The sequence below is a fragment of the Diadema antillarum genome, unplaced genomic scaffold (assembly GCF_040938485.1).
Source record: "Diadema antillarum isolate AM-2024a unplaced genomic scaffold, OU_Dant_1.0 scf00000047, whole genome shotgun sequence".
Lineage (NCBI taxonomy): Eukaryota > Metazoa > Echinodermata > Echinoidea > Diadematoida > Diadematidae > Diadema > Diadema antillarum.
Window position 1 is genome coordinate 1,358,420 of NW_027270936.1, and position 22,330 is coordinate 1,380,749.

Sequence of the window (22,330 nt, forward strand, 5' to 3'; positions counted from 1 at the left end):
TCTGAGCATTCCTACGTGGAGAGAACGCTGATTAATAGGGCAAGGCACTACCAACCATTGCTATCAAATAGATGATAAATATACTATCATCAATGACAATGTGTCTTTCTGTATGTCTAAAACTCATTCTGCATGAACAAATGGTACTGCACAGGGATATTCCACTTACCTGAACTGCCGCTGTTGTTCCGCCGCCGAACTTTGACCCTGCTCTCACTCTGCGCCACGACATAGCCGGGGGCGTTCATGGACGCGGAGCGGAAGTAGGCCACCCGGCGCGAGTGGTCCACAGACTGGCCACTGACCAGCTTGGGTCGAGAGGATGATTGCATGAAGGCACCTTGGCAGTCAAGCAAACAAGGTAATGTCAGTCAATTTGCTTATTTCATCACATGTTTCACTCTTTACAGAGACCTTATAAAAGTGGTTGCATGTACTTGTCCAACACATAAACTGATTGGGGGAATACTGAAAGCCTTATGGTGATAGGCATTGATAACCCCCTTCCCCATTCCCCTTTCTGATGGACATTGCCGAATATATGACAGGTTTTCACCCGGATGTAAAATATGCTGTTATATTGTTTCATCTCACCATGAGTGTATTATCAGTTAGAGTAACAGCACAAGAGCAATTGGCATATCCAATAATATTCCTATTCTATTGACAGAATGGCGACATGTAATGTTATCTCTACAACTTACAAATAATTCCTGATTTTGAAACCATGATTACCTTGTAGTTCTTGACATCAGACAACACAGGACTTGTGGACTTTTTAAATACATGTATGATAGGAGCAACAACAACATATAAGTGACAAGAACTTAAGATAAAACAGCAACAATTGCAACTCACTCGCATGGCAATCTTGTCCTGAGAAAGCTGGAGGTGACGGGAATCCAATGCAGGGACCAGACGAGCTCCCGATGACCTCATCCACCTCACGGAACATCTCCCCTCCCGGGCTCTGGTCGGCCATTAGGCTCAGGAATCGGAACGAGGTGTCTGGGAACTGTGTGACCAGCGAGTCCGACTCGGAAACTGTCGGGAGATCGAAGCGCGAAATTTTCCTCATGGGACTCGAGCCCGGGAACATGGGGCCCGTGGCGCTGGCAAGGTCCAGCAGGAACATGGCGTTTGCCTTCATCACCTGATGTGCCTCTAGTGGCGGAAGAACGCGGGGGGTCTTCAGTGCCGGCAGCTTTTTCCTGAGTTTCTTTGCTTTGTCCTTGTGCTTGTCCTCTGCTTCGTGCATGTACTTTTCCCTGCAGCGTTCACACATGAGGTACCAGTCTCTTCCCCCCGCTCCCCCTTCCCCACAACTCCCAACAAAGCCGCTCCGGTAGACACCGCTACTGTTGTACCCATGCCCCCAAGCTGTCTTCCCGCATCCTGGATGCATCTGTCTCATGTGGTAGGTTACAGGGTGCGGGAACACCCCTAAGCACAAGTCACACACAGTGTCAAATTCACCCATCCTGGCCTGCACTCCTGCCGCCTCGCCGAAGAGATTACCGTGACCGCCACGAAAGTACTTCTCCCTGCGTTTCTTGCCCTTGTTCTCCCTCAGGGGTCTCTCCTCTTTCTTCTCTACCTTGGCTTTGGTTTTGGTGATGGGGGCGGGACTAGGGAGTACCACTTGCTGTGACACAATGTTCACGGTTGCTGAGGTCAGTTCGTCCCAGAAGGTCAACAGGTGCTTGAGCGTGACAGGCAGCGTCATTTTTGATTCAGCATCCTTGGGAACCTTGCTGGTGTCCTTGTTTGGCACCTTGTTGGCGTACTCTGCCCCAACAGTCGCCGATCGTTCCCTCATCTCGGTGAAGTCTCCCTCCTTCTCCTTGGCGCTTGGAGGTTTCTTTGGGAAAGGCTGAGTTTTACCCGCTACGGAGTGAGAAGGTTGCGAGGTTTGTTCATGGTTTTCTTTAGGCAAGTGTTTGGGAGAATGCACAGGCGAGGATGGCGGCAGGAAAGTGGTAGTTTTTATGGCAGTCTTTGTATCTGCACCTTGTGCTGGAAAATTGTTCGGATTTACAGACTTGACAAGTGGGGAGACTGGCTGGACCGGTGCTCCAGCCACGGCAGGTCCCACGCTTTTCTTTGATTCCTCATTCAGCTTCTCCCGTATCCTACTGCTGGACATTTCATTCTGGTTGAGTGGATGCTCCTGAATGGAAAATTCTGAGGTATTGAAAAATGCGCCTTCCTTCATGCTCTGACTCAGATCCATTGAGTGTCTGTTCTTCAGCTTCAAGTCTCGCTTGTTCTGAGTACTCATTTGTTCTTGAGGGCTGACAGTGGACTGTTTCGTCAGCCCTGGGTTGAACTTCAAAAAGGAGGCACAGGCCATGGCATCATGCACAAGACCTTCATGCCACAAAAACGCAGCAAAGACACACCTCACACACTCTGCCACCGATGTTGCCACAGCAGTCTGTGGCACCTCTTTCGCCACCTCCTGCTTCAGAATGGTTGCCCGGAATCGGGCAGGCGACCGGTCTTTGCCGGACGGCGACAGCGTCCTCTCGCGGCGCCCATATGGCGACCTCGACTTCCGCCCGGGCTTTGGGGACATGCTGCTCTTGGGCGACTGCGGACTTGAGCCAGTACCGATGGAGAAGCGCGACCTGTGAGGGCTCCCTGAGGGCAGGGGGCTGGATGGCTGAGCATGGTTGCTGGCTGCAGTCATGAGGGCAAGATCAGATTCTGCACTTGCTGCACCGTCCACACTCTTGGGGTGGGCATTGATCAGATCTGGACATCCGCCAAGAGCCTGTTGTGAGTCCTTCTTCAGCTCCTTCAGCGCTTCTGCTCTCGACTCCCTTGCCATCTGGCGTGCTTCCTTTGCAGGATCAAGGTTTTCTTTCTCTCGACAGTTTAAGCTCTCGCTGCCCTCATTGATGTGATTGGACATTGGTGTGGGGGATGCACTGAAGGGCTCCAAAGAATTGTGCAACAGATCCTCCAGCTTTCCATTTTCCTTCACAGTTGAACCATCCTTATCAGCAGCACAGGAACCACCAAACATGAAGGGCATTGGGTCTGTAAAAAGATCACAGGGTGATAGCAGTAGTTACTACAAGTGTACGCAGTGAATGAACTACAATATGTTACTACTGGGCAAAGCATCAGCACAACTGAAATTTGAAAACATGATTGTGGCATTACTTTGATTTGTTTTTAATAAACTTATCATCCATTGCAAGAATTTTTAACTTGTACACTTAACTGAAATATACCAGTTCAACATGTCAAATAATTATGATACTTTCCAGATTTTTAGACTCGGCAACTGCAGGACAAATTTTGATGGGTTACTATGCCAGAAGTGGCCAATGCTATACACCAACTTCCCCATAAACTCACAAGTCTTCATGAATATTGCATACATGATCACATTGAGTTTTGATGTTGACTTGCATTTTCCATCATTTGGATATAGACAGCACATAGTAAGAAAGAAAAGCGGATGTCTACGAAAACATGTTCAGACAATTGATAGCAATATGCCCCATTCATCACATTGCGTTTGTTGTCCATAAGCTGACAACCGTAAGTGGGTACAGGATACATGTACAGGGCAAAATTTTCACATAAAAGAAATCTAAATTCTTCATCATGTACAGAGTAGTTCCAGGATTAGGAAGCTAAAATACCATCATCAAACATTTAGAGTACATGTACCACTATTCAGTCCAACTAACTTGTCTTGAAGTCAGAGGTAATGATAAAGTAGTCCCTGTATAACAAAATGGTGCCCTCCCATCCCCCACCTCCTTCCTTTCCAAGAGTCAAAGTGTTCTACACATTAACCCTTTGAGGACGGACTGACTTTGCTACAACACGCATTTCCCGTAGACACCCACCCGAGTACACTCGGGACTCGTCCTCAACGGGTTAACACACAGACATGCAAGGATTCCATGATGCTCCACCACAGCTTGTTTCTGGCTTACCCGTCGTGTGGGCGAAACCCAGCGATGGGGGACCCTGGGCATTCTTGAAGTCAAAGCCAGTGGCGGCCCCCTTGGCAGTCTGCTGGGAGGCGGAGTAGAAGGAGAACGTCTCGGAGGAGCTCTTGGTCCGCTCCTTGTCCGAGAGGGACAGGTCCCGTTCATGCATGAGGTAAGTGATCCCCTTGCTGTAGGATAGGGCCCACGCCTCCCCCTTGGTGTTCTCACAGTACCGGTTCATACTGGTTTTATCCAGCTTCACCCAGATGGAGCCATCACCGTGACAAGCCTGAGGATGAAATATTTGGCAAAGACTTGTGAAAAGAAATGAGTGCCCAAAAATCACAGCATTACTCTACAACTTCTCCTTAGCCTTTTACTGTAAAATCAGAAATTTTCACATACATACAACTTTTGTAAATTTCGCAAAGAAGCCGCAATACATGCACACAAAGTTCTTGTATACAAAATCCAGTTCATGTAGTACACTTGTAATTTTTTCATGGTCGTCACTTTACAAAAGTTTCATGTAGTACAAAAGCATTCGGCTCCAGTTCACAAAAGTTTCATTCCAAGAATGTTTCTGGTTTTACAGTAGTTCATCATCACTCCCTTCAATGGTGAAATACCAGAGTCTTGCCTATGGCTGCATCTCACGGGAACTTATGTTTATCGAATACAAGAAAAATAAACACTGCCATTCACTTGTGTAACTGTAACTACCAGGATATCACAGGTTCACTGATATGAATTGCCACTCTAATGTTCTCCACTCGTCTGCTGGCTACATCGCATGTAGAATTTGACTGAATTTTGCTTGTTTGTTTGTTTGTTTGCTTTATCATTTCTGTATTGTTTCCGTGCATATGCAAAAATTCTAATTCATCAGTTTGTTAAATCCCACTATATATCTGCACATTTTACCTCTTGAACAACGTTGGCCTGGTTGCCCATCACCATCATACCAACGGGTGTGGCCTTCAGGCTGGCCCGGCAGCGGATGTTGTGCCCAGAAGGTCCACAATTCACCACCTGGTAAAGGCCAGCTCCTCCTGAAACCAAGAATAAGACACAGCACTCAATAAAGTGACATTCCCATTTGATGCAGCCAAAGTAGGTTTTACTTTCAAATTTCTCAGATGCCCTTCCAAGCTGTGGTGATAACGACATTCAACAACAAATATCTACACAATTCTCAATGCTCTAGGTCGTTAAAGAGGGAGACAAAAGTATCCCTCATACAATGATACAAACAAAACAAAAAGGGGATAACATTAAATAAATGCTTCTTAACAGTACACACAGTTTCCATTGATACCAATTTTTACATGACTTTTGAACACTGCACACTATCATCGGACATACAGAAGGGTGCTGATATCATTTTAAATGGAATTAAGTTTCTGAAACAACCATGAATTGAATACACCAATTTACCTATCACACATGGCATCATGTTTAACTGCTACAAGCATACTTCTATCTGAGAGCCATGACAATAATATATGAATAAAGACCGCACTGTAAGTCTACAACATTTGCTGACGCATTGGAGAGGCTCTTCAGACAAATCCTTACCAACCCTGAAATTCATTTAATGAGCATAAATGGGAGAAAATATCAAAAAATAAGCATTTTTATCCACCTTCCACACATCACTACTAGCAAGTGTTAAAGAAAAAAGAAATACAAGGTTGAATGAAGCTTCTTTTTTCCTGAAAAATTAGAATACAGTTCCGCCTGCGATCAACGTCACAGTGATTTTGCGCGCGAATGAGCGCGCGCAAGTTAGCGCAGTTGAGCGCGGTTGAGCTCGCTCATTTGCGCTCACATCGTCGGGCGGGTGAAAGCCGGCAAATGTATCTGCTGCCATCTGCGGCCAAAAAAGGGCATGGTACTGTCGTAGGAGCATGTATTACTGCAGTGCCGAGTGTGCTGAGCATGTTCTCGCGGAAGGGAAGGGCCGTCCCTTTTCACATCAAAGTTTGATAAATGTGTTTGTGAGTATGTATGTCTGTGCGTGTTTGTCTGTATGTTCGCGCCTCTGTAAAACAGAAAAAAAAAAAGGCGTGAAGGAAATGGATGGAACAAGATTCCGCTGCAAGAATTTGATCATCGCTGGGACCATAACTGCACTACACAAAATTTTACTTTCAGCGTTCATGTTTTAACTTTCATGAAGGAATATTTTCTGGTTATTTCGACTGTCTTTTGTATATAGTTTCCATTAGCGTTTTTTTTTTTCCCGCGCAGTACGATAGCCCGCGCAGGCGCGTAATTGCGATCCATGCAATCTCGACAAAATGATAGCAAGGAAACATCAAAGAAATAAAGCAAGATTCCGCTGCAACATTTTAACCATCGCTATGGCCAAAATTGCTTATTTTAAGATTTTACTTTCAGCGTTCTTGTTACTTCCAGTATTCATGGTATTCGGAATATCTGTTGTACTTTCTATCAGCATTCTTTTTTGTGCAGTACGAAAGCGAGCAGAGGTGCGCAATTGCGATCTTTGTACTAGTAATTCAGGGCAGATGCGCGCAACATTGCGCTCTCTGCATTTCGAAAACATAATCGTGATCAGAAGAAGATATTTAACAAATTTCCGGAGCAACATCTTAAACCATCTCCCTGCAATGTATTCTTTTCCGCACAATACACAATAGCTAGATAACCAGGTTTAGAAGAAAGCATTAGAACACGATTCCGTAGCAACATTTTGGAACATTGCTCTAACCAAAAATTAATATCGTAAATTATTTTGTCTGACAATATTGCTTTAGGATTTTACATCCAGGGTTCGTGGTATTCTGAATGTCTTTTCTACTAAGCCATGGGTTCTGTTCCGCACATGTACGACAGCGTGCAGGTGCGCGCAATTGCGCTCTCTACATTCTCGACGAGATGTAATCAATTTCAGAAAGCATGAAAGAAAATTGAGCAAGGTTCGGTAGCAATATTCTGAAACATCGCTCTAACTAAGATATGGATCAATTTGTTTGACACTTTAATTCTTATTTTACTTTTAGCGTTGATATTTCTGTCACTGTTCATACTAATCTGATGAACCGTTGATCTATCCAATACGTATTCTTAGACGAGCAACAGGATAGCGAGCAGATGCACGCAATTGCGCTCTCTGCATTCCCGACGAGATAATCAGGTTTACAAAAAATAATTTGAACAGCATTCCGTAGCAACAATTTGGAAGATCGCTCTAACCAGATATACTCCTAGTATATCATTTTGTCAGAAAATACAATATTGTTTTACGATATTACATGTAGCGTTCGTGATAGTCTGAATGTCTTTTCCACTTAGCCATGACATTGTGTTCTATTCTGCACAGTTTACGATAGCGAGCAGATGCGCGCAATTGCGCTCTCTGTATTCTCGACGAGATAATCAGTTCAAGATGGCATAAAAGAAATTGAACAAGATTTGGTATAGCAATATTTTAAAACATCGCTCTAACGTAAATAAAGAACAATTTGCTTGTCACTTGTTTAATTATTTTAACTCTTTCGTTGATGGTTCTTTCACTGCTCATGACTGTAATCTGAAGAACGTTGTTCTATCCTATACTAATGAGCATGGCGTATATGTTAGCGAGCACATGCCCGCAATTGCGCTCGCCTCTGCATTTCCAACGAGATAATCAGGATAAGAAGAAGAAAACATTAGATCCCGATTCCGTAGCAAGATCTTTGAACATTGCTCCGACCAAAACATAGTACATCATGTTTTTGTATTACAACATTGTTTTTTGATTTTACATGAAGCGTTCGTGGAATTCTAAATGTCTTTTTTACTTAGCCATATACTCTGTTCTTTTCCGCACAGTATACGATAGCGTGCGTAATATGCGCGCAATTGCGCTCTCTGTATTTTCGACGAAATAATCAGTTTCAGAAAGCATGAAAGAAATTAAAGAACACAATATTTGTATAACACTTGTGTTAACACTTGTGTTAGTATTTTACTTTTAACGTTGATGTTTCTTTCACTGTTCATGTTATCGCGAAGAACCGTTGTTCCCTCCAATACGTATTCCTATAGACGAGCAATAGGATAGCGAGCAGATGAACGCAATTGCGCTCCCTGCATTCCCGACGAGATAATCAGGGTTACAAAAAAATAATAATAATAATTTGAACAGCATTCCGTAGCAACAATTTGGAAGATCGCTCCAACCAGATATATTCCGAGTAGTATATCATTTTGTCAGAAAATACAATATTGTTTTACGATTTTACATTTAGCGTTCGTAATAGTCTGAATGTCTTTTCCACTTAGCCATGACATTGTGTTCTATTCCGCACAGTTTACGATAGCGAGCAGATGCGCGCAATTGCGCTCTCTGTATTCTCGACGAGATAATCAGTTCAAGAAAGTATAAAAGAAATTGAACAAGATTTGGTATAGCAATATTTTAAAACATCGCTCTAACGTAAATAAAGAACAATTTGTTTGTCACTTGTTTAATTATTTTAACTCTTTCGTTGATGGTTCTTTCACTGCTCATGACTGTAATCTGAAGAACGTTGTTCTATCCTATACTAATGAGCATGGCGTATATGTTAGCGAGCACATGCCCACAATTGCGCTCGCCTCTGCATTTCCAACGAGATAATCAGGATAAGAAGAAGAAAACATTAGAACCCGATTCCGTAGCAAGATCTTTGAAAATTGCTCTGACCAAAATATAGTACATCATGTTTGTGTATTACAACATTGTTTTTTGATTTTACATGAAGCGTTCGTGGAATTCTAAATGTCCTTTTGACTTAGCCATATATTGTGTTCTTTTTCGCCCGGTATACGATAGCGTGCATAATATGCGCGCAATTGCGCTCTCTGTATTTTCGACGAGATAATCAGTTTCAGAAAGCATGAAAGAAATTAAAGAACACAATAATTTGTATAACACTTGTGTTAGTATTTTACTTTTAACGTTGATGTTTCTTTCACTGTTCATGTTATCGCGAAGAACCGTTGTTCCCTCCAATACGTATTCCTATAGACGAGCAATAGGATAGCGAGCAGATGAACGCAATTGCGCTCCCTGCATTCCCGACGAGATAATCAGGGTTACAAAAAAATAATAATAATAATTTGAACAGCATTCCGTAGCAACAATTTGGAAGATCGCTCCAACCAGATATATTCCGAGTAGTATATCATTTTGTCAGAAAATACAATATTGTTTTACGATTTTACATTTAGCGTTCGTAATAGTCTGAATGTCTTTTCCACTTAGCCATGACATTGTGTTCTATTCCGCACAGTTTACGATAGCGAGCAGATGCGCGCAATTGCGCTCTCTGTATTCTCGACGAGATAATCAGTTCAAGAAAGTATAAAAGAAATTGAACAAGATTTGGTATAGCAATATTTTAAAACATCGCTCTAACGTAAATAAAGAACAATTTGTTTGTCACTTGTTTAATTATTTTAACTCTTTCGTTGATGGTTCTTTCACTGCTCATGACTGTAATCTGAAGAACGTTGTTCTATCCTATACTAATGAGCATGGCGTATATGTTAGCGAGCACATGCCCGCAATTGCGCTCGCCTCTGCATTTCCAACGAGATAATCAGGATAAGAAGAAGAAAACATTAGATCCCGATTCCGTAGCAAGATCTTTGAACATTGCTCCGACCAAAACATAGTACATCATGTTTTTGTATTACAACATTGTTTTTTGATTTTACATGAAGCGTTCGTGGAATTCTAAATGTCTTTTTTACTTAGCCATATACTCTGTTCTTTTCCGCACAGTATACGATAGCGTGCGTAATATGCGCGCAATTGCGCTCTCTGTATTTTCGACGAAATAATCAGTTTCAGAAAGCATGAAAGAAATTAAAGAACACAATATTTGTATAACACTTGTGTTAACACTTGTGTTAGTATTTTACTTTTAACGTTGATGTTTCTTTCACTGTTCATGTTATCGCGAAGAACCGTTGTTCCCTCCAATACGTATTCCTATAGACGAGCAATAGGATAGCGAGCAGATGAACGCAATTGCGCTCCCTGCATTCCCGACGAGATAATCAGGGTTACAAAAAAATAATAATAATAATTTGAACAGCATTCCGTAGCAACAATTTGGAAGATCGCTCCAACCAGATATATTCCGAGTAGTATATCATTTTGTCAGAAAATACAATATTGTTTTACGATTTTACATTTAGCGTTCGTAATAGTCTGAATGTCTTTTCCACTTAGCCATGACATTGTGTTCTATTCCGCACAGTTTACGATAGCGAGCAGATGCGCGCAATTGCGCTCTCTGTATTCTCGACGAGATAATCAGTTCAAGAAAGTATAAAAGAAATTGAACAAGATTTGGTATAGCAATATTTTAAAACATCGCTCTAACGTAAATAAAGAACAATTTGTTTGTCACTTGTTTAATTATTTTAACTCTTTCGTTGATGGTTCTTTCACTGCTCATGACTGTAATCTGAAGAACGTTGTTCTATCCTATACTAATGAGCATGGCGTATATGTTAGCGAGCACATGCCCACAATTGCGCTCGCCTCTGCATTTCCAACGAGATAATCAGGATAAGAAGAAGAAAACATTAGAACCCGATTCCGTAGCAAGATCTTTGAAAATTGCTCTGACCAAAATATAGTACATCATGTTTGTGTATTACAACATTGTTTTTTGATTTTACATGAAGCGTTCGTGGAATTCTAAATGTCCTTTTGACTTAGCCATATATTGTGTTCTTTTTCGCCCGGTATACGATAGCGTGCATAATATGCGCGCAATTGCGCTCTCTGTATTTTCGACGAGATAATCAGTTTCAGAAAGCATGAAAGAAATTAAAGAACACAATAATTTGTATAACACTTGTGTTAGTATTTTACTTTTAACGTTGATGTTTCTTTCACTGTTCATGTTATCGCGAAGAACCGTTGTTCCCTCCAATACGTATTCCTATAGACGAGCAATAGGATAGCGAGCAGATGAACGCAATTGCGCTCCCTGCATTCCCGACGAGATAATCAGGGTTACAAAAAAATAATAATAATAATTTGAACAGCATTCCGTAGCAACAATTTGGAAGATCGCTCCAACCAGATATATTCCGAGTAGTATATCATTTTGTCAGAAAATACAATATTGTTTTACGATTTTACATTTAGCGTTCGTAATAGTATGAATGTCTTTTCCACTTAGCCATGACATTGTGTTCTATTCCGCACAGTTTACGATAGCGAGCAGATGCGCGCAATTGCGCTCTCTGTATTCTCGACGAGATAATCAGTTCAAGAAAGTATAAAAGAAATTGAACAAGATTTGGTATAGCAATATTTTAAAACATCGCTCTAACGTAAATAAAGAACAATTTGTTTGTCACTTGTTTAATTATTTTAACTCTTTCGTTGATGGTTCTTTCACTGCTCATGACTGTAATCTGAAGAACGTTGTTCTATCCTATACTAATGAGCATGGCGTATATTATGTTAGCGAGCACATGCCCGCAATTGCGCTCGCCTCTGCATTTCCAACGAGATAATCAGGATAAGAAGAAGAAAACATTAGAACCCGATTCCGTAGCAAGATCTTTGAACATTGCTCTGACCAAAATATAGTACATCATGTTTGTGTATTACAACATTGTTTTTTGATTTTACATGAAGCGTTCGTGGAATTCTAAATGTCCTTTTGACTTAGCCATGTGTTCTTTTTCGCCCGGTATACGATAGCGTGCATAATATGCGCGCAATTGCGCTCTCTGTATTTTCGACGAGATAATCAGTTTCAGAAAGCATGAAAGAAATTAAAGAACACAATAATTTGTATAACACTTGTGTTAGTATTTTACTTTTAACGTTGATGTTTCTTTCACTGTTCATGTTATTGTGAAGAACCGTTGTTCCCTCCAATACGTATTCTTAGACGAGCAATAGGATAGCGAGCAGATGAACGCAATTGCGCTCGCTGCATTCCCGACGAGATAATCAGGTTTACAAAAAAATGATTTGAACAGCATTCCGTAGCAACAATTTGGAAGATCGCTCTAACCAGATATACTCCGAGTAGTATATTATTTTGTCAGAAAATACAATATTGTTTTACGATTTTACATTTAGCGTTCGTGATAGTATGAATGTCTTTTCCACTTAGCCATGACATTGTGTTCTATTCCGCACAGTTTACGATAGCGAGCAGATGCGCGCAATTGCGCTCTCTGTATTCTCGACGAGATAATCAGTTCAAGAAAGTATAAAAGAAATTGAACAAGATTTGGTATAGCAATATTTTAAAACATCGCTCTAACGTAAATAAAGAACAATTTGTTTGTCACTTGTTTAATTATTTTAACTCTTTCGTTGATGGTTCTTTCACTGCTCATGACTGTAATCTGAAGAACGTTGTTCTATCCTATACTAATGAGCATGGCGTATATTATGTTAGCGAGCACATGCCCGCAATTGCGCTCGCCTCTGCATTTCCAACGAGATAATCAGGATAAGAAGAAGAAAACATTAGAACCCGATTCCGTAGCAAGATCTTTGAACATTGCTCTGACCAAAATATAGTACATCATGTTTGTGTATTACAACATTGTTTTTTGATTTTACATGAAGCGTTCGTGGAATTCTAAATGTCTTTTTGACTTAGCCATGTGTTCTTTTTCGCCCGGTATACGATAGCGTGCATAATATGCGCGCAATTGCGCTCTCTGTATTTTCGACGAGATAATCAGTTTCAGAAAGCATGAAAGAAATTAAAGAACACAATAATTTGTATAACACTTGTGTTAGTATTTTACTTTTAACGTTGATGTTTCTTTCACTGTTCATGTTATTGTGAAGAACCGTTGTTCCCTCCAATACGTATTCTTAGACGAGCAATAGGATAGCGAGCAGATGAACGCAATTGCGCTCGCTGCATTCCCGACGAGATAATCAGGTTTACAAAAAAATGATTTGAACAGCATTCCGTAGCAACAATTTGGAAGATCGCTCTAACCAGATATACTCCGAGTAGTATATTATTTTGTCAGAAAATACAATATTGTTTTACGATTTTACATTTAGCGTTCGTGATAGTATGAATGTCTTTTCCACTTAGCCATGACATTGTGTTCTATTCCGCACAGTTTACGATAGCGAGCAGATGCGCGCAATTGCGCTCTCTGTATTCTCGACGAGATAATCAGTTCAAGAAAGTATAAAAGAAATTGAACAAGATTTGGTATAGCAATATTTTAAAACATCGCTCTAACGTAAATAAAGAACAATTTGTTTGTCACTTGTTTAATTATTTTAACTCTTTCGTTGATGGTTCTTTCACTGCTCATGACTGTAATCTGAAGAACGTTGTTCTATCCTATACTAATGAGCATGGCGTATATTATGTTAGCGAGCACATGCCCGCAATTGCGCTCGCCTCTGCATTTCCAACGAGATAATCAGGATAAGAAGAAGAAAACATTAGAACCCGATTCCGTAGCAAGATCTTTGAACATTGCTCTGACCAAAATATAGTACATCATGTTTGTGTATTACAACATTGTTTTTTGATTTTACATGAAGCGTTCGTGGAATTCTAAATGTCCTTTTGACTTAGCCATGTGTTCTTTTTCGCCCGGTATACGATAGCGTGCATAATATGCGCGCAATTGCGCTCTCTGTATTTTCGACGAGATAATCAGTTTCAGAAAGCATGAAAGAAATTAAAGAACTTCAGAAAGCATGAAAGAAATTAAAGAACACAATAATTTGTATAACACTTGTGTTAGTATTTTACTTTTAACGTTGATGTTTCTTTCACTGTTCATGTTATTGTGAAGAACCGTTGTTCCCTCCAATACGTATTCTTAGACGAGCAATAGGATAGCGAGCAGATGAACGCAATTGCGCTCGCTGCATTCCCGACGAGATAATCAGGTTTACAAAAAAATGATTTGAACAGCATTCCGTAGCAACAATTTGGAAGATCGCTCTAACCAGATATACTCCGAGTAGTATATTATTTTGTCAGAAAATACAATATTGTTTTACGATTTTACATTTAGCGTTCGTGATAGTATGAATGTCTTTTCCACTTAGCCATGACATTGTGTTCTATTCCGCACAGTTTACGATAGCGAGCAGATGCGCGCAATTGCGCTCTCTGTATTCTCGACGAGATAATCAGTTCAAGAAAGTATAAAAGAAATTGAACAAGATTTGGTATAGCAATATTTTAAAACATCGCTCTAACGTAAATAAAGAACAATTTGTTTGTCACTTGTTTAATTATTTTAACTCTTTCGTTGATGGTTCTTTCACTGCTCATGACTGTAATCTGAAGAACGTTGTTCTATCCTATACTAATGAGCATGGCGTATTATGTTAGCGAGCACATGCCCGCAATTGCGCTCGCCTCTGCATTTCCAACGAGATAATCAGGATAAGAAGAAGAAAACATTAGAACCCGATTCCGTAGCAAGATCTTTGAACATTGCTCTGACCAAAATATAGTACATCATGTTTGTGTATTACAACATTGTTTTTTGATTTTACATGAAGCGTTCGTGGAATTCTAAATGTCTTTTTGACTTAGCCATGTGTTCTTTTTCGCCCGGTATACGATAGCGTGCATAATATGCGCGCAATTGCGCTCTCTGTATTTTCGACGAGATAATCAGTTTCAGAAAGCATGAAAGAAATTAAAGAACACAATAATTTGTATAACACTTGTGTTAGTATTTTACTTTTAACGTTGATGTTTCTTTCACTGTTCATGTTATTGTGAAGAACCGTTGTTCCCTCCAATACGTATTCTTAGACGAGCAATAGGATAGCGAGCAGATGAACGCAATTGCGCTCGCTGCATTCCCGACGAGATAATCAGGTTTACAAAAAAATGATTTGAACAGCATTCCGTAGCAACAATTTGGAAGATCGCTCTAACCAGATATACTCCGAGTAGTATATTATTTTGTCAGAAAATACAATATTGTTTTACGATTTTACATTTAGCGTTCGTGATAGTATGAATGTCTTTTCCACTTAGCCATGACATTGTGTTCTATTCCGCACAGTTTACGATAGCGAGCAGATGCGCGCAATTGCGCTCTCTGTATTCTCGACGAGATAATCAGTTCAAGAAAGTATAAAAGAAATTGAACAAGATTTGGTATAGCAATATTTTAAAACATCGCTCTAACGTAAATAAAGAACAATTTGTTTGTCACTTGTTTAATTATTTTAACTCTTTCGTTGATGGTTCTTTCACTGCTCATGACTGTAATCTGAAGAACGTTGTTCTATCCTATACTAATGAGCATGGCGTATTATTTTAGCGAGCACATGCCCGCAATTGCGCTCGCCTCTGCATTTCCAACGAGATAATCAGGATAAGAAGAAGAAAACATTAGGACCCGATTCCGTAGCAAGATCTTTGAACATTGCTCTGACCAAAATATAGTACATCATGTTTGTGTATTACAACATTGTTTTTTGATTTTACATGAAGCGTTCGTGGAATTCTAAATGTCTTTTTGACTTAGCCATGTGTTCTTTTCCGCCCGGTATACGATAGCGTGCATAATATGCGCGCAATTGCGCTCTCTGTATTTTCGACGAGATAATCAGTTTCAGAAAGCATGAAAGAAATTAAAGAACACAATAATTTGTATAACACTTGTGTTAGTATTTTACTTTTAACGTTGATGTTTCTTTCACTGTTCATGTTATTGTGAAGAACCGTTGTTCCCTCCAATACGTATTCTTAGACGAGCAATAGGATAGCGAGCAGATGAACGCAATTGCGCTCGCTGCATTCCCGACGAGATAATCAGGTTTACAAAAAAATGATTTGAACAGCATTCCGTAGCAACAATTTGGAAGATCGCTCTAACCAGATATACTCCGAGTAGTATATTATTTTGTCAGAAAATACAATATTGTTTTACGATTTTACATTTAGCGTTCGTAATAGTATGAATGCCTTTTCCACTTAGCCATGACATTGTGTTCTATTCCGCACAGTTTACGATAGCGAGCAGATGCGCGCAATTGCGCTCTCTGTATTCTCGACGAGATAATCAGTTCAAGAAAGTATAAAAGAAATTGAACAAGATTTGGTATAGCAATATTTTAAAACATCGCTCTAACGTAAATAAAGTACAATTTGTTTGTCACTTGTTTAATTATTTTAACTCTTTCGTTGATGGTTCTTTCACTGCTCATGACTGTAATCTGAAGAACGTTGTTCTATCCTATACTAATGAGCATGGCGTATATTATGTTAGCGAGCACATGCCCGCAATTGCGCTCGCCTCTGCATTTCCAACGAGATAATCAGGATAAGAAGAAGAAAACATTAGAACCCGATTCCGTAGCAAGATCTTTGAACATTGCTCTGACCAAAATATAGTACATCATGTTTGTGTATTACAACATTGTTTTTTGATTTTACATGAAGCGTTCGTGGAATTCTAAATGTCCTTTTGACTTAGCCATGTGTTCTTTTTCGCCCGGTATACGATAGCGTGCATAATATGCGCGCAATTGCGCTCTCTATATTTTCGACGAGATAATCAGTTTCAGAAAGCATGAAAGAAATTAAAGAACACAATAATTTGTATAACACTTGTGTTAGTATTTTACTTTTAACGTTGATGTTTCTTTCACTGTTCATGTTATTGTGAAGAACCGTTGTTCCCTCCAATACGTATTCTTAGACGAGCAATAGGATAGCGAGCAGATGAACGCAATTGCGCTCGCTGCATTCCCGACGAGATAATCAGGTTTACAAAAAAATGATTTGAACAGCATTCCGTAGCAACAATTTGGAAGATCGCTCTAACCAGATATACTCCGAGTAGTATATTATTTTGTCAGAAAATACAATATTGTTTTACGATTTTACATTTAGCGTTCGTAATAGTATGAATGCCTTTTCCACTTAGCCATGACATTGTGTTCTATTCCGCACAGTTTACGATAGCGAGCAGATGCGCGCAATTGCGCTCTCTGTATTCTCGACGAGATAATCAGTTCAAGAAAGTATAAAAGAAATTGAACAAGATTTGGTATAGCAATATTTTAAAACATCGCTCTAACGTAAATAAAGTACAATTTGTTTGTCACTTGTTTAATTATTTTAACTCTTTCGTTGATGGTTCTTTCACTGCTCATGACTGTAATCTGAAGAACGTTGTTCTATCCTATACTAATGAGCATGGCGTATAGATTATGTTAGCGAGCACATGCCCGCAATTGCGCTCGCCTCTGCATTTCCAACGAGATAATCAGGATAAGAAGAAGAAAACAGAAATAGAACCCGATTCCGTAGCAAGATCTTTGAACATTGCTCTGACCAAAATATAGTACATCATGTTTTTGTATTACAACATTGTTTTTTGATTTTACATGAAGCGTTCGTGGAATTCTAAATGTCTTTTTGACTTAGCCATGTGTTCTTTTCCGCCCGGTATACGATAGCGTGCATAATATGCGCGCAATTGCGCTCTCTGTATTTTCGACGAGATAATCAGTTTCAGAAAGCATGAAAGAAATTAAAGAACACAATAATTTGTATAACACTTGTGTTAGTATTTTACTTTTAACGTTGATGTTTCTTTCACTGTTCATGTTATTGTGAAGAACCGTTGTTCCCTCCAATACGTATTCTTAGACGAGCAATAGGATAGCGAGCAGATGAACGCAATTGCGCTCGCTGCATTCACGACGAGATAATCAGGTTTACAAAAAAATGATTTGAACAGCATTCCGTAGCAACAATTTGGAAGATCGCTCTAACCAGATATACTCCGATTTTACATTTAGCGTTCGTGATAGTATGAATGTCTTCTCCACTTAGCCATGACATTGGGTTCTATTCCGCACAGTTTACGATAGCGAGCAGATGCGCGCAATTGCGCTCTCTGTATTCTCGACGAGATAATCAGTTCAAGAAAGTGTAAAAGAAATTGAACAAGATTTGGTATAGCAATATCTTAAAACATCGCCCTAACGTAAATAAAGAACAATATTATTTGTTTGTCACTTGTTCAATTATTTTAACTCTTTCGTTGATGGTTCTTTCACTGTTCATGACTGTAGTCTGTAATCTGAAGAACGTTGTTCTATCAGGCATGAGATTTCTCCGCGGATTTTGAAATTCTGGGGGGAAAATACACAGTCGAGAAACTTTCCGTGATTTTCCTCTTTTTCTTTGTTTTTTTTTTCTTTTTTTTGGGGGGGGGGGGGGGCAGCCCACATATCTCGCCGTGCATGACGAGTATGTCTAGCGATGTCTAGATCTAGCGATGTCACGATTTCAATTACTGTCGAACACTTACTCAATCCAACACCAACAATCAGCGATTCATAACCATAACCGAAGAAAGTCCATTTATATTCCAAAACACAATGTGTGTCTCGCCGAATAATGTGTGATGATAAAGCCAGTATTTTGGCAGTAAAAGTAGCGGCAACAGAAGAAACTCTGCTGTTTTCTGCTCGCGGTAAGCTGCCAGCAGGTGAGTCGAGTGGTGACTTGCTATGCCTGCCTGCTTCACGTCATGTAACTATACGTGTGTAGAGCACCAGCACAGCGCACACACCAAGTTCACGCAGAAAAAAAAAAAGAAAAATCCCACGATGCCAAGGTGCCAGACTGGGAATGGGGAGGGGTGGAGAGAGAGAAACCAATCAACAGAAGAAACCGCGCGTACTGGCGCATTCTTGGAGGTCATGAACTGTCTGGGGTGTTGGAGATGAACAGGGAAAGAATGTTTAATTACTGAGTACACATAGCTCAAGTCGAAGCCCCATGCAGGGCGAAGACCCAGGATTACAAATGCAACGATTTCATATTTCTTTCATGTAAGCTCCTTAAAATCACTCTCCCGCAATATTTGATGAGCTTAATTTAGGTGTTAGAATGTCAAATTTTTCATGAGATTGTAACTTTGTGTAATACAATACTATATACCTATTGATTTATCAATCTGTAAACCACAAATGTGACTACCAGTGACAATAAAAAAGACTTGTATTTTTTTTTTCTGCCGAGATTCTTTTTTTCTTCATCCTAATACTTCCAAGTTTACATGAAATTTCTGATGTTTTTACTGCAGCATCAACAGTCTAACATAAATTACTGAAATATTGTCTAAATTAATGCATTTGAAATATTGGTCAAATTTAGAGGATGCAAATCTATGTGGATAATTTGTGACACTCAACTCGTCTTTTTGATGTTTTTCTTTCAGTCCAAAAGGAAGACAAAATAGTATCATGACGTTTGCAATTGTTCAAAAGGTCTGCTGTTGATAACTCACAGACTCACAGACTAATCACCAAGGGGCTGTTCACAGGCCCTCTCTCCAGCCAGCTGTCGGAATGTGCTTTGAAGTTGCATGGCAGCCTGGCTGGCATGAATGGGTGTCGAGTTTCAATCAATATCTACTGTTGTTTTATTCTTGTACTTGAACATGTCGTTTCACCTGACAGTGACGCGGAAATCGGGATGGTGTAGGGGAGAGGGTTTTGTTGTGTTGCAATGTGTGTGTGTGTGTGTGTGTGTGTGTATTTTTTTCCCTCGGTTTTTTTCTCCTTTTTTTGAAGGGGGGGGGGGGGGGGGAGGACTGAGGCCAGAGTGGGGAAAGATCAGAGTGAAATGAGTGCTTGCTTCTTGTCTGGATTATTGACTGAAGAAAGATAAATTGGTTGATCCTTTAGTGCTGAATTTTTCAATCTGTTTAGACTTTCTGAAGGAAAGCATCTTGGATATGATGGAACAAGATGGCGTAGAAACATTTCGAAAAATTTCTCTTACCAAAATTTATCACATTATTTTTTATGACAATATTGTTTAATGATTAAACATAAAGCGTTCGGGGTATTCTGAATGTCTTTTCTAGTGTCCGTGTTCTATTCCGCACAGTATACGATGGCGTGCAGATGCGCGCAATTGCGCTCTCTGCATTCCCGACAAGACAATCAGGTTTAGAAGAAAGCATCTTGGATATAATCGAACAAGATGGCGTAGAAACATTTCGAAAAATTGCTCTTACCAAAATTTATCACATTTTTTTAATGACAATATTGTTTTATGATGAAACATAAAGCGTTCGGGGTATTCTGAATGTCTTTTCTAGTGTCCGTGTTCTATTCCGCACAGTATACGATGGCGTGCAGATGCGCGCAATTGCGCTCTCTGCATTCTTGACGAGATAATCAGTTTCAGAAAGCATGAAAGAAATTAAACAAAACAATTTGTATATGATACTTTTGTTAGTATCTTACTTTTAGCGTTGATGTGTCTTTCACTGTTCATCTTATAAGCCAGTTCGGGGATAGCTCATGTGCACATGGGTACAAATGACCTTTAATTTTTCTCAGTTGGTTTGGCACTTACTCAATTCAAAGCGACATAATGCAGCAGCTTGCCCAACATAGCAATTTATGGAACTCTTTATGGAACTATTCTAACAAAGAATGAGCCTGTGTAGATGAAGTGACCAAAGTCGTTCGTCAATCAACACTTTGGGAAGCATCTATTTCATTGTGCTGTTTTGAATACATTAACAAACTTTTTCTTTTAACATTACCAAATACCAGGCTTGCTGTCAGGTGGATGTACTGGCAGGCACCATTATATAAGGATTCCATAAATAATCATAGCGTTACAGATGCTTATCTCAGCGAAATTAAAAACCAAACTGTCTCTCAGTACAAATGACCTTTTTCTGCTCATGCTCAAACTGGAAATCCGAACTGGCTTATTGTGAAGAACAATGATTGTTCCCTCCAAAACGTATTCGAGCAGTACAGGATAGCGAGCAGATGCACGCAATTGCGCTCTCTGCATTCCCGACGAGATAATCAGGTTTACAAGAAAGAATCTGAAGAGCATTCCGTAGCAACAATTTTAAACATTGCTCTATCCAAAATATACTCCGAGTAATACATTATTTTGTCAGAAAATACAATATTGTTTTATGATTTCACATTTAGCGTTCGTGGTATGAAGCGTAAAAGAAATTGAACAAGATTCCTCAGCAGTATTTTGAAACATTGCTCTAACTTAAGTATAGTACAGTAACTGCACTTGTTTTTGTGTTTTACTTTTAGCGTTGATGCTTCTATTACTGTTCATGTCACATTATTCTGAAAAACCGTTGGTGTAATACGAACCGTTTTCTTAGACCAGCTAGTAACACAGTGCGCAGATGCACGCAATTGCGCTCTCTGCATTTCCGACAAGATAAGCAGGTTTAGAAGAAAGCATTTAATATGACTGAACAAGATTGCGTAGAAACATTTTGAAACATTGCTCTTATCAAAATTTATCACATTATTTTGTATGACAATTATTGTTTAATGACTTAACATAAAGCGTTCGTGGTATTCTGAATGTCTTTTCTACTTAGCCATGCGACGAGATAATCAGTTTCAGAAAGCATGAAAAAGATTAAATAAAACAGTTTGTATGCCACTTTTGTTAGTATTTTACTTTCAGCGTTGATGTTTCTTTCACTGTTTATGTTATTGTGAAGAACCGTTGGTCTGTCCCTTACGTATTCTTATAGGCGAGCAGTATAAATTAGGATAGCGAGCAGATGCGCGCAATTGCACTCTCTACATTCTCGACGAGATAGTCAGTTTCAGAAAGCATAAAAGAAATTAAACAAAAAAAAAACAATTTGTATGACACTTCTGGTAGTATTTTACTTTTAACATTGATGTTTCTTTCACTGTTCATGTTATTCTGAAGAACCGTTGTTCTCTCTAATATACGTATTCTTAGACGAGCAGTATATATTAGATAGCGAGCAGATGTACGCAATAATTGCGCTCTCTATTCCCGAGGAGGCAGGATTAGAAGAATAATAAGCATTAAAGATATTGAAAAATATTCAGTAGCAACATTTTGATACATCGCTCTTATAAAGAAAAATAGTACATTATTTTGTATGACAATATTGTGTCATGATTTTACGTTTAGTGTTCGTGGTATTCTGAATGTCTATTTTACTTAGCCAAGTGTTGTTTTCCGCACAGAATATGTGTAACGTGCAGTTGCGCGCAATTGCGTTCACTGCATTTTCGACGAGATACTTAGTTTCATGGCACAAAATAAGAAATTGAACAAGATTCCGGAGCAAAAAAAAATTAGACATCGGTCTGACCATATAGACTAATATGTTATTAATTACAGCTCGTTATTCCGAAGGTTCGTTATTCCGAAGATTCGTTATTCCGAAGGTTCGTTAATCCGAAAATGAAATTAGGTTCGGTACGAAGGCTCGTTAATCCGAAAATGAAACAAAGCTCTTTGTTCCGGAGGTTCGTTACGGACCCTATATAAAACCTTCGGAATAGCGAACCTTCGGAATAACGA

General features: G+C 39.6%; 1 protein-coding gene across 1 annotated transcript in view; it reads right to left on the reverse strand.

Moving 5' to 3' along the window:
- The window catches only part of LOC139715369 (E3 ubiquitin-protein ligase MYCBP2-like), a 74,975-nt gene that overhangs the window by 24,325 nt on the left and 28,320 nt on the right, over window positions 1–22,330 (reverse strand). The window contains exons 18-21 of the mRNA XM_071626942.1: window positions 4,881–5,008; window positions 3,960–4,245; window positions 859–3,045; window positions 170–340 (exon numbers count right to left, since the gene is read on the reverse strand). Of these exons, the coding sequence (XP_071483043.1) occupies window positions 170–340; window positions 859–3,045; window positions 3,960–4,245; window positions 4,881–5,008 (2,772 nt within the window). The remainder of the gene's footprint in view (window positions 1–169; window positions 341–858; window positions 3,046–3,959; window positions 4,246–4,880; window positions 5,009–22,330) is intronic.